This window comes from Macaca thibetana, chromosome 4 (assembly GCF_024542745.1).
Source record: "Macaca thibetana thibetana isolate TM-01 chromosome 4, ASM2454274v1, whole genome shotgun sequence".
NCBI lineage: Eukaryota > Metazoa > Chordata > Mammalia > Primates > Cercopithecidae > Macaca > Macaca thibetana.
Window position 1 is genome coordinate 36696563 of NC_065581.1, and position 17612 is coordinate 36714174.

General features: G+C 39.2%; 1 protein-coding gene across 2 annotated transcripts in view; it reads right to left on the reverse strand.

Moving 5' to 3' along the window:
• SRPK1 (SRSF protein kinase 1) overlaps nucleotides 1-17612 on the reverse strand; it is a 92474-nt gene that overhangs the window by 46100 nt on the left and 28762 nt on the right. For both annotated transcript variants that reach the window (XM_050787597.1, XM_050787596.1), the window contains 4 exons: nucleotides 14431-14549; nucleotides 12493-12601; nucleotides 11706-11793; nucleotides 10435-10522 (listed from right to left, as the gene is read on the reverse strand). In XM_050787597.1, coding sequence (XP_050643554.1) covers nucleotides 10435-10522; nucleotides 11706-11793; nucleotides 12493-12601; nucleotides 14431-14549 — 404 coding nt within the window. The remainder of the gene's footprint in view (nucleotides 1-10434; nucleotides 10523-11705; nucleotides 11794-12492; nucleotides 12602-14430; nucleotides 14550-17612) is intronic.

The window sequence follows — 17612 nt, forward strand, 5'->3', positions numbered from 1 at the left end:
CCTAGCTGGGCGAGGTGGCGGGTGCCTGTAGTCCCAGCTACTCGGGAGGCTGAGGCAGGAGAATGCCGTAAACCCGGGAGGCGGAGCTTGCAGTGAGCTGAGATCTGGCCACTGCACTCCAGCCTGGGTGACTGAGGGAGACTCCGTCTCAAAAAAAAAAAAAACAACAAAAAACAAAATTACAATAAGATAGCATCTCAAACTAATAAATGACTAAAATAAAAAAACTAAACATCACCAAATGTAGGTGAGGTTGTCCAACAATTAGAACTCTTGTATTATGCTAGGAGGAAGTCTAAAATGGTACACATGCTTTGGAAAACTGCTTGGCAAATTCTTAAATATAAAACCTATGAAGGGCCAGGCATGGTAGCTCATGCCTGTAATCCTAGCACTTTGGGAGGCCGAGACAGGTGGATCCTTTGAGCCCAGGAGTTCAAGGAGACCAGCCTGGGAAACAAGGTAAAATCCCATCTCTATAAGAAAAATCCAAAAATTAGCCAAGTGTGGTGGCATGTTCCTGTAGTCCCACCTACTCGGGAGGCTGAGGTGAGAGGATCACCTGAGCCCAGGAGGTTAAGGCTACAGTGAGCAGAGATCATGCCACTGCACTCTACCCTGAGTGACAGAGTGAGACCCTGTCTCAAAAAGAAAACAAAATACAAAAAAAAAACAACCACCAAAAAAACCCCCAAAAAACCTAGCACCTATCAAGTTTTCTGCTTTAGCCAAGATGGAGTAACAGGGACTGGATTTATCTTATTGAAAAAACAATACTCAAATAGACCAAATACAGAAACAACAGAAGACTCTGGACATTAGACAACAAGTACAGTGGTTCCTGAAAAAAAGAAACAAGAGCTGAACCCGGGGATTGCCCCATCTTATTGCCTTGAGGCTTTCCAGGTAGACTCCACAAGTTGAATCAATGAACAACAGAATTAGTTCAAAATAAAACAATTTGGAAAAATAATCCAAACAAATCCACACATCCACAAAAGAGTAAGCTGTGGGGGCAACTCAAATAGTTGAGAGTCTGGAGAGACCAAGGCAGCTATAATTCACTGAACAAGGTATCAGAGCGCGGAGAGCTGCAGAAAGAGAGAAATTTGGAGATTTGCAGAGGGGGCCCGCCCCTTTAAGGATTCAGCAAAGCACATGTGTGTGAGGAAACTAGCAGAGGCAGAGAAGAAAAAAACATCTTAAAGGATTATAGAGAACAATGCCTAGCATTCGCATAGGGCTTGGAACAGTGCCTGTTCCCAGCAAAGAGACTAGAAAAATTCAGTCACAGGGTATTTGGGTAGGATATATTTGGGAAGGTCTTGCCTCAGCAGAGGGAATGATTAGCTCTGGACTGAGCAATGCTTTGGATCCATCTAACAAATCATAAAAGTAAAATCTAAACGGATAAAACACTTTCCGAGTAACATAATAGCATCCCACAACAAGGCTCAAGAAGATTTACAGAAATACAAAACATCCAGCAGCCAATAAGGTAAAACTTACAAATGTGATCACCCGGCAATAAAACATATCCAAAATTAAAATAATCAATCATGTGAAACTGACTCAGAACCATCACAGATGTTAGAATTAGACAGGGACATTAAATGGTTATTATAGCTGTATTCCATATGTTCAAAAAATTAAGTAGAGATATGAAAGGTATTTTTTAGAAGACTGAAAATGGGCCAGGCGTGGTGGATCACAACTGTAATCCCAAGCACTTTGGGAGGCCAAGGCAGACGGATCACGAGGTCAGGAGTTCGAGACCAGCCTGACCAATATGGTGAAACTTCGTCTCTACTAAAAATACAAAGAAAACTAGCCAGGTGTGGTGGCGTATACCTGTAGTCCTAGCTACTCAGGAGGCTAAGGCAGGAGAATTACTTGAACCCAGGAGGCGGAGGTTGCAGTGAGCCAAGACTGCGCCACTGCACTCCATCCTGGGCAACAGAGGGAGACTCCATCTCAAAAAAAAAAAAAAAAAAAAAAAAAAAAAGGACCGAAAATGAACTTCCGGAGACAAAAAGTGCAATGTGAGAGATGAAAACACACTGGATGGAATAAATGGCAGATTATTGTAGAAGAAAAAGATTAGTGAACTTAATGGCACAGCAACAGAATTAGTTCAAAATAAAACAATTTGGAAAAATAATCCAAACAAATCCACACATCCACAAAAGAGTAAGCTGTGGGGGCAACTCAAATAGTGACCCCTAAAAAGGGAAGACAGGAAGGAGGTGAAAGTATGTGCTTTTTGCAATGAATCAACAAATCATAAAGGTAAAGATTCACCAAGTAGCAAAGCATACCCCGAAGTGCTTAGATTCTGGATATCATTTCCCACTCAATGGAATTAGGGTTTCTTAGAGAAAAACTGATTCTAGATTTAAGACAGGAAATTCACAAGGTGAGCCTGGAACATCTTGATGCCAGGTAATAAACTGCCAAAATGTCATACAGATCCTGACTCAAGTAAGAATCACAAACTAGAGAAGATTCTGAGAAGATGGTAGAGTAAGAAGCCACCAGAAATCTGTTTCCCCACCTAGACAACCAATGCATTGGCAGAATCTGTCTAATGTGATTCTTAAGAAACTCTGGAGTCTACTGAATGCTCACAACTTCCAGAAGAGGCTTGGATAATAAATTATTATAAATGTTGGTCAATTTCAGCTCTTAGCACAGTGGCACCCACCTATCCCCTAATCCTATAGCAAGCAGCCCTACACACAGTTTGTTGGAGCCACAGTGAGCAAAAAGGATCCTGTTCCAAGTATCAGAAAGGTGGGTGGCCATTTTTGTACCCCTGCTCCATTGTTTTAAGCCCCTCCTCTGGCTGAAGTGATCTTGCAAGGATTTATAGGGCCAGTGCCCTATTTCCTCTCCTTCATTTCTTTCTTTTTCCCCTTTGGGAGTTAGACATTAAGACTAGGACATTTATGGCCAGGCATGGTGGCTCACACCTCTCATCTCAGCACTTTGGGAGGCCAAGGTGGGCAGATCACTTGAGGCCAGCAGTTCGAGACCAGCCTGGCCAACATGGTGAAATGCTGTTCTCTACTAAAAATACAAAAATTAGTCAAGTGTGGTGGCATGCACCTGTAATCCCAGCTACATGGGAGGCTGAGGCAGAAGAATTGCTTGAACCCAGGAGGCAGAGGTTGCAGTGAGCTGAGACAGTGCCACTGTACCTGTCTGTGTGACAGAGAGAGACTCTTGTCTCTAAATAGATAAATAGACTAGGATATTCAAAAGCAACTGCATATAGAGGTAAAATCAGAAAGTGACTGTGCATGTCCAGGGAAAGATGCAGACTGAGCAAAGGCCTTTCGTTTACGTCTCAGGCGGATCCTTGGAAGAGACAGACTACATAACAAAAACAAAAACAAAACAGGGTCAGGCACAGTGGCTCATGCATGTAACCCCAGCACTTCGGGAGGCCGAGGCAGGATGACTGCTTGAGTCCAGGGGTTTGAGACCAGCCTGGGCAACATAACAAGATCCCATCTGCACAAAAAATAAAAAATTAGCTGGGTGTGGTGGCATACAACTGTAATCTCAGCTATTTGAAAGGGTGAGGCAGGAGGATTGCTTGAATCCAGGACGTCGAGGCTGCAGTAAGTCATGACTGTGTCACTGTACTCCAGCCTTGGCAAGAGAGTGAGATCCTGTCTCAGAAAATAAATAAATAAATAAAATAACAAACCCCATCAAACCTTAGGGATATGGCCAAATCTAATTTCCAGAGTTACCATATCAGATTTAAAAGTCCAGTTTTCAAAAGAAAATCACAAGGCATATGAAAAAATAGTTAAGTACAGCATATTCAATTGACAAAAATAAATCAATAGATACTGTCCCTGAAAAAGACTTGATGCAGACCTACTAGAAAAAGACTTTAAAACAAACGTCTTAAAGATGCTCAGGCCAGGTGTGGTGGCTCATTCCTGTAACCCTATCACTTTGGGAGGCCAAGGCAGGAGGATTGCTTGAACTCAGGAGTTCAAGACCAATCTGGGCAACACAGTGAGACTCCATCTCTACAAAAAGTTTAAAAATTAGCTGGGTGTGGTGGTATGCACCCGTAGTCTGGAGGCTTAGGCAGGAGAAGCACTTGAATCTGGGTAGTCAAGGCTGATGTGAGCCGTGTTCCCAATACCACACTCCAGCCTGGGTGGTGTGAAGACCTTGACAGAGCAAGACCTTATCTGGGGGGGGGGGGGGGGAAGCTCAAAGAACAAAAGATGTGGAGAAAGTCAAGAAAACAATATATAAACAAAATGGAAATATTAATAAGGATAAAAAAAAAAACTAAGAAGAAACCAAAGGAATTCTGGTGCTGAAAAGTACAATAACCGAAATAAAAAATTAACTAGAGGGATTCAAAGGCAGATCTGGGTAGGCAGAAGAAAGAATCAGCAAACCTGAAGTTAGGATGATGGAAATTATCAAGTGTGAGGAACAGAAAGAAAAAAGATTGAAGAAAAGTGAAGAGGCTTAAGGGACCTGTGGGACTTCATCAAGTAGACCAAATATACACTGTGGCAGTCCCAGAAGAACAGAGGAGGAGGCTGGGCACGGTGGCTCACGCCTGTAATCTCAGCACTTTGGGAGGCCAAGGCAAGTAGATCACTTGAGGTCAGGACTTCGAGACCAGCCTGGCCAATGTGGTGAAATCTCATCTCTACTGATACACAAAAATTAGCTGCGTGTGGTGGTGTGCACCTGTAATCCCAGCTACTCGGAAGGCTGAGGCAGGAGAACAGCTTGAACCCGGGAGGCAGAGATTGCAGTAAGCTGAGATTGCACCACTGTACTCCAGACTGGGTGACAGAGTGGTGAGACTCCATCTCAAAATAAAAAAATAAAAAAATAAAAAAGAAGAAACAGCCAGAGAGAATATTTGAAAAAAACAATGGTTGAAAACTTCTCAAATTTGATGAAAGACATGGATCCAAGAAGCTTAATGAGCATCAAGTAAGATGAACTCGAAGAGACCCACACCAAGACATATTAAAATCAAACTTTTGAAAGATAAAGAGGGAATCTTGAAAGCATCAAGAAGAGTGACTCTTCACATACAAGGGATCCTCAATAAGATTATCAGCAAGTTTCTCATTAGAAATTTTGGAGGCCAGAAAGCAGTGGGCCAATATATTCAAAATACTAAAAGAAAAATAATGTCAACCAAGAATCCTGTATTAAGCCAAACAGTATTTCAAAAGTGAGAGAAAAATTAAGACATCCCATGTAAACAGAAGCTGATCGAGTTCATTACCAGATGTGCCCTGTAAGAAATGGTCAAGGGAGTCCTATAAGGTGAAATGAAAAGACACTAAACAATAACACAAAGCCAGGCATCCATATGAAGAAATAAAGATTATCAATGAAGGTAAATACTTGAGTAATTATAAAAGCTAGTATTATTGTAATAATGGTTCATAACTCTTTTTGTTTTCTACATGATTTAAAAACCCAATATGTCAAATAATAATAATTAGTCTAAAAGCTCATATAACTTTGGTTTGGTAGAATATATATATAAAAAAATGATCCAACTATATGCTGTCTACAAGAGACTCACTTTAGATCCAAATACACAAACAGATTAAAAGTGAAAGGTTGAAGAAAAGATTCCATGCAAATAGTAACCAAAAGAAATCAGGGGTAGCTATACTAATATCAGACAAAATAGACTTTAAATCAGAAAAAGTTGCAAGAGATAAAGAAGGATATTATATATATTAATAAAAGGTTCAACATACCACCAAGATATAACAATTATAGACATTTACATACTTATTAAAAGACCACCAAACTATATTAAACAAAAATTGACATAATTAAAGGGAGAAATAGTTCTACAATAATAGTTGACTTTAATGCCACACTCTCAATAATGTTTAGAACAAGCAGACAGAAGATAAGCAAGGAAACAGAGGACTTAACACAATAAACCAATGAGATCTAATAGTCATTTAACAGGTAGAGTTTCAGTTTTACAAGACAAAAAGGTATGAAGATGGATGATGGTAATGACTGCACAATTTTATGTTATGTGTACTTTACCACAACAAAGAAAAAATTAGACCAAAGAGGAAGAAGAACAATAAGAACAATAACAACAACCAGTAGTAGCAGTAGTAATAGTAGCAGCAGCAGCAGCAGACAAAAACAAAATAAAGCACAAGACATTTGGAGAGACTGAAACACTGACTAGAGAAACTTGTGACTAAAACTGGCCCCAATTTTTTTTTTTTTTGTATAATAATTGCATTCAGGTTATCTTCTTATTTAACAAATCTTTTTGTCAGAGAATGCATCTTGTTCTGCCAGCCACACTGGAGTATAGTGGTGCTATCACAGCCCACTGCAGCCTCAAACTCCCAGGCTCAAGTGACCCTGCTGCTTCAGCCTCCCAAGTAGCTGGGACTACAGGCATGAGCTACCATGCCTGTCTAGTATTTTTTATTTTTGTAGAGACAGGGTCTTGCTATGCTGCCCAGGCTGGTCTTGAACACCTCAGCTTCACAAGGTGCTGGGATTACAGGCATGAGATACAGTGACTGGCTAGGTTATATTTTAAGAGTCCTTGCCGTTTAGAAATGCACTCTAAAACAATTACTGATAAAATGTTTAAGATTGGCTACAGAATTATCAGGAGGTACAGACAAAACAAGATTGGCTATAAGCTGATAACTCCTGAAATGGGTAATGGATCTGTGGGGATTCGTTAAACTATTCCTACTTCTTTACATTTGAAATTTACCTACGATTCTGCTGGGAAAAAAAATTTTTTTAACCCCCGTGGTGGAGTCTTGCTCTGTCACACAGGCTGGAGTGCAGTGGCATGATCTCAGGTCACTGCAACCTCCGCCTTCCGGGTTCAAACGATTCTCCTACCTCAGCCTCCCAAGTAGCTGGGACAGGCACGTGCCACCACGCCTCGCTAATTTTTGTATTTTTAGTAGAGATGGGGTTTCACCATGTAGGCCAGTCTGGTCTTGAACTTCTGACCTCGTGATCCACCTGCCTTGGCCTACCAAAGTGCTAGGATAACAGGCGTGAGCCACTGCACCTGGCCAAGAAATGTTTTTAAACAAGGAATTAAATAGGCTGGGCATGGTGGCTCATGCTTGTAATCCCAGCACTTTGGGAGGCTGTGGCAGATGGATCACCTGAAGTCAGGAGTTAGAGACCAACCTCATCAACATGGCAAAACCCTGCCTCTACTAAAAATACAAAAAGCAACTGCGCGTGGTGGTGTGCACCTCTAATCCCAGCTACTCGGTGAGGCAGAAGAATCACTTGAATCCAGAAGGCGGAGGTTGCAATGAGCCGAGATTGAGCCACTGCATTCCAGTCTGGGCAACAAGAACGAAACTTTGTCTCAAAACAAATAAATACATAAAAAATAAAAAGCAATTAAATAAAAAATTTGTCAAAACAAGATTTAAAATGCAGATTACTTAAAAAGACTAAACATAAAATAGGATTGTAAAGCTATTCTCTTAATGTTTCTAGCTTTGATCTGCTTTTTATTTGTTGAGAGAAATATTACAATTTGAAAATGTTGTTTTAATTTGTAAGCAGTGATATTAAAATGACCAAACATATAGTAGCTTAAAAAAATATTTGATAGAACATCATAATCAATTGGCAAAAAGGAAGAGCCAAATAATTGGAGTGAAAGAAAGCTAATGAGTAGCAATCAGAAGCACTGGTAATTGAAATCACAAGGTTAAATTTTAAAAAAATCTCTTGGGGAGATAGTGGAAAGAAAATAACAAAAGGCTGAAAATAAAAGGCTTACATTATTGAGTAAGCACATTTAGGGCACATTATGAATAAAAGGAGCTAGCAAAAAAGACAGCATATAGCATGAAAAAAAAAAAGTATCCTAAAGACATAGGAAGTCATATAGGTAGATAATAATGACTGGCTAATGTCAACATTATACAGAGAAACCAACTGTCCTCCTTCTTAATCATTCTTTTCCCCTCACCCTCCAGGCAAGTAGAGTGAGCCAGTTTACATGGAATTCTGTAAGAACTAACTTTCTAGTTTAGTGTCCTTTATATTTTAATATGAGAAACGATAGTGGTCCAGAGAAAAAAATGCCTGAACAAACATAAACACACGAATGTGAATGTACAGCTCTGTGTGGGTATGTTATGTTGGGAAAATGGGTAGGAGCAGGAGAGTGACATGAGCCATTACTAACCCTTAACATAGTGTTCTGAGTTATATCCTTTCAATCTCTAATAGTAGTAACTAATGCAGGAGCAAAGACAGCTGGGAGATAAAGATGAAGAAAGGAAAAAATGGCTAAGAACAAAGGGAGAAAAGAAAATAGGGAATCAATGGACAGAAGCTACAGAGAAATCACCTAGCAATGTTTGAAAAATATCTTGAGGGCAGGGCGCAGTAGCTCACACCTGTTATCCCAGCACTCTGGGAGGCCGAGGCGGGCAGATCACCTGAGGTCAGGAGTGTGAGACCAGCCTGACCAACATGGAGAAACCCCGTCTCTATGAAAAATACAAAATTAGCTGGGCATGGTGGCATGCATCTGTAATCCCAGCTACTTGGAAGGCTAAGGCAGGAGAATCATTTGAACCCGGGAGGCAGAGGTTATGGCAAGCCGAAATCGTGCCATTGAACTCCAGCCTAGGGAACAAGAATGAAACTCCATCTAAAAAAAAAAAGAAAAAGAAAAGAAAAATATCTTGGAACTTGAAATTCAAACATACTAAGATATTTCAATAGTTAAAAAGCCTTCTTTGCTTAGTTAGGGTCAAATAAAGGTACTCAGCATTACCGGGGAGATTTGAGAGTATTTCTATAGTTTTACTTGGAACTTTCGCAAATTAGTAAAGAAATCTGGCACAATGAAAAACATTACAAGATTAAATAATAGAAAAAACAGATACAGCCATCATGACACCCTGTGTGTGTTTTTTAAAAATTTCTTGGTTAGAATTATTAATTCTTTGAAAACAGAGAGAGAGGGAGAGAGAAAGAGAGAGAGAGAGAGAGAGAAAGCCATCTACAAAATGACCACAATAAGCACAAGATACTGTTTTAAGATGGTTGCAGCAGTTTTCCTTAGACATCTGGGGGATCTGTGATTTGTATTTTTCTAAGAAATGACTCAGAATTGACTTTAGAACAATAGTCTTTCCACATTATCAACTGTTTTCTCTCCTTTCCAACTTCCTTCCTGCTTCTCTGTTCAAATCTCTTCCCATAGTCTACATGAAACTACAGTCACGTGTAATCCTGTCTCCTTTAAATAAAAAAAGATCAACAGCAATTAGGAATGTGCATTAAAGGAAGCTAAACATGCATGAAAAGTAAAATAATATATGAAATGTCTTTATACATTTTAAGACTAGCTTATAAACAGGTATTTTAGATTCTCCAATCTAAGTAAGATTCGACTTCAACTTTTACTGAAAAATCTGATTGACCTTTATAAGCATAGCTGTTTCAACAACTTTTCAATTAGCTCACCGCACATCACTTTGATACCTGTGAAGAAAATCAGCTACAGTTCCTTCCAATTCTACAATTCTAAAAATCCAGATAAAAACAAAACAAGTCAGTTTTTCATTATAACAGAACACGAATAATTACACCCTTTTAGACTCTAAACATAATCTACATTCACAGCCTCTTCAAAGTTGAGGCTTAGTATAATAAATACAATCATACTTTAAATTGTTTACCCAGTTTCTTCCTTTCTTTATCTTTCTCTTTCTTTCTTTTAGACAGTATCTTTTTTTTTTTTTTTTTTTTTTTAAGACAGAGTCCGGCTCTGTCGCCCAGGCTGGAGTGCAGTGGACTCAATCTCGGCTCACTGCAACCTCTGCCTCCCGGGTTCAAGTGATTCTCCAGCCTCAGCCTCCCCAGTAGCTGGGATTACAGGAGCCTGTCACCACGCCCAGCTAATTCTTGTATTTTAGTAGAAACAGGGTTTCACCATGTTTGCCAGGTGGGTCTCGAACTCCTGACCTCAGGTTATCCACCTGCCTCGGTCTCCCAAAGTGCTGGGATTACAGGTGTGAGCCACCATGCCCAGCCAACACACTATTTTTCATAATAAATTACTTCCCTTAAGGTTTCTGTGCTAACAAAAATCATAGATTCTTTACTTGGTGATACAAGGCATTTTCTAAAAGTTTCTTTGATTTCGGTCTAATTGCCTGAAAAGGGGACAAAAAACTTAAAGCAATATCCTGAAAAATCACACCACACAAAATCAGACAAAATTCAGAGCTGTGTTCAGAAGTGTACAATAAAAGAGGTAATTTTATTATAGTTTGCCTTGAGAAAAGACACCAAGGCCATCTACACAACAAATCTAGTTCCTTTCTTTGGGATTGGGATGATTTATTCTCAAATAGGTTTTTAAAAGGATACGTGTTCCATTAACTCCTGATATTTTAAAGTCATCTAGTAGTTGAACAACCATCTCTCTGTTTGGATCATTAGGGTCTGAATTGCGAACCTGTAGTGGGGAAAAGAGAGTAAAGCATGGAAATAAGCCAAATGGTATGGGAAGAATACTTACAGCAAATTAACTACAAGAAAGAGCTCACATAAATCTATCTTTAAAATATACTAAAATTTCAATAGCTTTAATGGAGAAAAATCTTAGTCAATTCATAAGAGGAAATACAACCAACAGGAACTATTTTTCTAATTTTGCTAAACTATTTTGCTCCCTGATATCAAAGTGTGGCCTCCAAATTAACTGCAGATTACCAGGCTATGAGGAACTAAGCAGCTTTTGCAGGATGCGAATCAACTATAGCACCAACAGCACTGTTTATTTCAGCCAACATTTTTTTTTTCATGGAAAAACTTTCTCAATGAAGAAAACAGTATTTACTTTTGGGTAGGTACAAGGCTCCTAAACTTGTCACAAACGGACATTCTGAAAAGTACTGTCTTAAGCCAGGTGCAGTGGCTTGTGCCTGTAACCCCAGTTACTCTGGAGGCTAATAAGGCAGATCACTTGAGGCCAGGAGTCGAAAATAAGAAAAGTACTGCCATAGAAATCTCCTGGTGCAACATTCTCACTTTATGAATAAAAAATCTAAAACTCAGAAAGAAAAACACGGTAACATGGAGAACATATCGGGGTAAAGGTGACCTAAACCCAGGTTTTCTAATTCTGAGTTTAAGTTCCTTCTACCACAATGGCATATTCCTAATTTAAAACAAAATTAAAAGTACATTTTTTATAGAATTTATCTCAGTTTCCAGATATAAATGGAATCAGTAAATACAGTATTTTTATATTATGTATTCTATAACATATTTGAAAACAACAAAAAAGATGCTATACATTTATTTACACAACTTTCCTTTTAACCATAGTAGGAAAGAAAAACATTATGACAGTAGTTACCTGGCCTGTAAAACATGCTCAGTGAATATTTTTATTCATTTGAAAGGTTTTTTTTGGTTCATGTGTGTAAGAATTCTAATCATAGCATTTCCCACCAGTTCCCTACTACATGCATGGAATGTGTAAATATTGTTGTCTTCCTTAACCTCTTTAAGGATACTAGAACTTTATAGAGAAAATTATCCATGCTGAAGAGTCTCCACTTGGTGTGCTTTAATTCAATGAAACTTGATATATTTATAATTCTTTGCATTCATACATATAATCTAATACTCACTGACTTCAGCAACCGGATTTCATCGAGTGCTGTTTCGGTGTAATGTTCAGCACTTTTAACTACTTTCATTGCCACAAATTTCTTCCCCCTAAGAAACAAACACAGGCAATTAAGACTACATAGCCTACCCTTACTTTAGGAAGCTAAGGTTTAGCTATAAGATGGTTAAAAAGGACAAATACTGATTTCATGTTTCCCTGTAGCCCAAACAAGCTACTTCTATGGGAACATTTGTACTTGTTAATGATGCTAACTGGCCAGATTTCATTTGTAGGAAGAATAAAAGATCTGTTCTCAGATAATCTCAGTTGTTGAACATTTTCTCTGAGTTAAAATCCTTCTTTTGAATATCTCCCTGAATTTCAAGCAAAACTTCAAAATGAGGATAAATAAGGGGAAAGATATTACCAAATTCCAAGTGTTCTGTGTATCTGTATATAGGCAAAAACTAAAAGGTTAATAGCGGTAATATTTTCCCACAGGCAGCCAGAAGAAATATTTGGGTGAAAAGAAAACAATAAAAATAACAAAAAAATCAAACGACAAAAGCTTTACCAGCATTAATTTAATCACTCTTGTCTCTAAAGTAGAAAGGGAGATATATAATACCGATTCTTCACGAAAGAAAAGTGATTTCTCCAAGAATATAGAGACTATTGCCAACAACAAAATTCTGATAAATGTATCAGGCTAGAGATAGATTGAAGTCTGGATCAGCAGTGGAAACTCAGACAAACATATTTAGACATCATCTAACTAATTTTTTTACAGAACCACTAAAACTTACTGAATATCCCATGATAACCATACTGTTGAAAAGTGTCCCCAGCCTAACTTTCGGATCACATGATATCTCCCATTGAATAGATCTCCAATTTTCACAAGATGATAACCTCCTGGAAGACACAGGGGAAATCAGAAAAACCAGGACGAGAAACAATGGTAAGAAAAGGCATTTTTACATCACATTTTTCAACATCTATATACCTTTTATCAACAAAAAGTTTCTTTTATACAATCAATTCAACAGAAGAAAGCCTTAATAGTCAAATCAGCCACATAGTATTACTGACTTCATGTTATAAAAAAAGTGAATAATGATTTAGATTGAGCCTACAACAGCCTCATCCAAAAACAATAAAAAGGTTGTATATCACAATATTCTTGTCTCTCAATAATCCAATAGGTTTATCTAAACATATATATCTAATATATATCTATTTATAATTACAGTCTCAGGTGTTTTTTAGGAGACAGAGTAATTATTTAGCAAAAAACAAAACAAACAAAAACAAGTAAGCAAACGGGATTTTGTTCCTCTAAATAAAAACAAATAGCCCAGGTGCAGTGGCTCACGCCTGTAATCCCAGCACTTTGGGAGGCTGAGGAGGGTGGATCATTTGCGGTCAAGAGTTCGAGACCAGCCTGGCCAACATGGTGAAACCGTGTCTTCTACTAAAAATACAAAAATTGGCTGGTGTCATGGCGCGTGCCTGTAGTCCCAGCTACTCGGGAGGCTGAGGCAGGAGAATTGCTTGAACCCAGGAGGCAGAGGTTGCAGTGAGCTGAGATCGTGCCACTGCACTCCAGCCTGGGCGACAGAGTGAGATTGTCTCAAAACAAACAAAAACAAACAAACAAATGGCCAGGCGAGGTGGCTCATGCCTGTAATCCCAGCACTTTGGGAGGCCGAGGCAGGCAGATCACAAGGTCAGGAGATCGAGACCATCTGGCTAACACGGTGAAACCCCGTCTCTACTGAAAAAATACAAAAAGTTATCCGGGTATGGTGGCAGGCGCCTATAGTCCCAGCTATTCTAGAGGCTGAGGCAGGAAAATGGCGTGAACCCGGGAGGCAGAGGTTGCAGCGAGCTGAGATCATACCAACTGCACTCCAGCCTGGGCAACAGAGCGAGACTCCTTCTCAAAAACAAAAAAACAAAAACACAAAAAACAAACAAAAAAACCCAAAAATTAGCCAGGCGTGGTGGTGGGTGCCTGAGGCATGAGAATCGCTTGAACTCAGGAGTCAGAGGCTGCAGTAGGCTGAGACTCCACAGCACTCCAGCCTGGGCAACTCTGTCTCAAAAAACAAAACAAAACAAACCCTAAAAAGCAGAAAACAGAGGAAGGCCTCAAAAAAGCTGCCAATAGTGGCAAGAATCAAGGTATTTTCATATTTATCTTTGCCAGCTGACAATAAGGGCCACGTTCTTCTCCTAGATGGTATGATACATTCCATTTTGTGTTCCTACCCAAAGACTCTGGAAAGTCTCATCAAGAAACAGAAAAGGTAACAGGCAACCTGATGACACCATTTAAGTGTCTGTAATTCCAGTTTAACTTAACAGCCATCACTATGAGAAAAAAAGTAGTAAGAAGGTATTTTGTAAAAATCTATATGCCAAAATGTTACCATGGTTATATGTGGCTGATAGCATTGCAGAAGGCTTTTACATTCTTTTCTGTTTAACACAGCTCTGGAATTTTCTAAGGTAAATATGTATTATAACTTTTAAAGAGGAAAAAGGTAAAAACATTTAATATAAAATCAGGCTTTGATAAATTAAGTCAGACTAAGAACAAATACTATTTCCTAAGTTTTAGAGAAAAGGATACAAGTAAACATCAATAAAACTGTGTTTATGCTGATAGATCAAACATCCAAATGAGAAACTGCAAATAGATGGATCATGTCTCACTTCATACCTCCTTATGAACTTACCTTTACAATAATCATTAGGATCTTCCTGCTCATCATCATCAGATCCCAGAATCTCCTCTTCTTGCTCTGGTAGATCACTCTCAGAGTGGGGAGCAGAGCCTCGGTGCTGAGTTTCAGATCTAAGAAATGATACAAAAATGCCCATTCCATTTGGACAGAAGAAAATAAGACATTATCAAATGCCGCCCTCCCCACAAAAAACTAAATCTTCAGATAATACGAACAGAGTATTACCAAGTGGCTGCCTAGGAAAACATTAGCTGTAGTTTTACCTCATGTTAGAAAAATACTTTACAACTTCAGTACATGATAAATCTGAAAAATATTAAAAAGTACAAAGGAGAAAAATTACTTGAATCTCAATATCCAAACATAATCACTGATAAACTACTGAATCTTCTTCCACTATGTTGCTGTATCTTCATAAAAATATTTATCTGTAATCACATACTATATAAACAAATTTGCATCTGGCTTTTTCTATCATAAACTTTTTTAATTTCTATGAAATCTCTTAAATCTTAACATGCAGGCTGGGCATGGTGGCTCTGCCTGTAATCCCAGCACTTTTGGAGGCCGAGGTGGGTGGATCACCTGAGGTCAGGAGTTTGAAACTAGCCTGGCCAATATGGTGAAACCCCATCTCTACTAAAAGTACAAAAAATTAGCCCAGTGTGGTGGTGGGCACCTGTAATCCCAGCTACTTGAGAGGCTGAGGCAGGAGAATTGCTTGAACCTGGGAGGTGGAGGCTACAGTGAGACGAGATACACTACACTCCAGCCAGGGCAACAAGAGCAAAATTCTGTCTCCAAAAAAAAAAAAAAAAAAAAAAAAAAAAAGATTTTCACCGTGTTAGCCAGGATGGTCTCGATCTCATGACCTCGTGATCCGCCCATCTCGGCCTCCCAAAGTGCTAGGATTACAGGCTTGAGCCACCACGCCCGGCCTAAAAAAAAAATCTTAACATGCTTCCCTTAGAAGTATCACTGCTTACTTTGGCACATTCTGCTCAGTTGGACATTTAACTTATTTCTAATTTTTCACTACTAAAAATATAGTTGTTGAATACTTTTGGATAATCTTTATTCTGTAATTAGAATTATTTCCCTAAAATTAAACCACTAAGTGGGGTTAAAACATCCCTATTTATAAAAATAACATGTTAAATGAGGAAAATTTGGAAAATACTTGTTTCAAGACATAACTATTAACATTTTGGAATATTTCCTTCTAGTCAGTGGCCATGAATGCTTCTAATGATTTTTATGTAGTATGACTGTTTCCCAAAAAGGTTGTACTAAGTTACACCCCCCCGCAGCCACACATGGGCTTTTGGTATTTAAGTACTACCCCATTCTGAAAACTTAGCTTATTTGATAGGTAAATATTTCATTTTATAATGCATTAAAAATATTTACTGATTTCCTTCTCTATATGTCTTCAATTAGTTATATCACAATTTTTGTGCACTGAGAAGTTCAAGCAGCAGAAAAACCTGAATTTGCATTCAGGCTTTGACACTTATTAGTTGTCTGTCTTCTAGGAGCTTTAAGCAAAAAAAGCAGGGTACCTCTGGGCCTCATGCCTGTAATCCCAGCACTTTGGGAGGCCGAGGCAGGTAAATCATTTGAGGCCAGTTTGAGACCAGCCTGGCCAACATAAAGAAACCCCATCTCTACTAAAAATACAAAAAGTAGCTGGGTGTGGTGGCAGGCACCTGCAATCCCAGCTACTTGGGAGGCTTAGGCACAATAATCACTTGAACCCAGGAGGCAAAGGTTGCAGTGAGCCAAAATCGCATCACTGCACTCTGTCCTGGGCAATAGGCAAGATTCTGTCTAAAAACAACAACAACAAAAACAAAACAAAAGGCAGGGTACACAGCATTCCTTTCAATGGCTAAAGGAAAATACATCTTAAATTTTTCAGTATTTATTTACCTTTTCATCAACCTGTTCCATCAGATTATTTTTTCAAAAGATTCAATTAACAGAAAAACATTTTAATAGCAAAACCAGTTACATGCTATGACTGAGCTATTAAGACATAAGAAATACCTTGATGCGACTAATGATTTAGATTTTTGGTGGCCATTCCAACCTTCCTCAATTCTTGATTTTCTTTTTAATCCCCCAGGGCACACAAAATTAGCTATAAAACTGCACGATTCAATGTTCATTGTAACTGAAACATGTCTTTGGGAAATTTATTTAGTAATACACTGGCCCACTTTCCTAAGTGGAAATAAGGAGTCTGAATGAACAACAACATTCTCCAATTTGAGATTAAGATGGAATTCTGAAACAGATTCTCTGATTCAAACTTAATGAAAGTTAATGAACTGGGGCGGTTGCAGTGGCTCACACCTGTAATCCCAGCATTTTGTGAGGCCAAGGCGGGCAGATCCCTTGAGCCTAAAAGTTCAAGACCAGCTTGGGAAACATGGTGAAACCTCATCATTAAAAAAAAAAAAAAGCAAAAATTAACCGGGCTTGGTGGTGCATGCCTGTAGTCCCAGCTACTCGGGGAACTGAGGTGGGAGGAATGCTTGAAGCTGGGAGGTTGAGGCTGCAGTGAGTCATGATTGTGCCACTGCACTCCAGCATGGGCAACAGAGCAGACCTTGTCTCAAAAAAAGGGGGTGGCGGGAGATTAACTGAAGGCTTGCATAATGGAGTTGACACTGTACACTGCACAGCAGACAGGCTGGTATTTATCTTGCAGGGGAAAAAAGGGAGGTCTATTCTCTAAAGAAAATGAAATAAACTGGAAAGAACAAATGCTGTTAGTGTAGATGATGGTACCCCAGAGTAAAGTTGTCCAGATTCTGGCATTCAGGGGGACCAAACATCACACAGGTACCCTCCTACCTATTTACCCTAAAGAAAAAGCTGGCCAGGCACAGTGGCTCATGCCTGTAGTCCCAGGACTTTGGGAGGCTGAGGTCAGTGGATCACGTGAGGCCAGGAGTTCAAGACCAGCCTGGCCAACATGGTGAAACCCCGTCTCTACTAAAAATACAAAAATTAGCCAGGCGCAGTGGCACGCACCTATAATCGCAGCTACTTGGGGGGCTGAGGAGTGAGAATCGCTTGAATCTGGGAGACAGAGGTTGCAATGAGCCGAGATCATGTCACTGCGCTCCAGCTTGGGTGACAGAGTAAGACTCTGTCTCAAATAA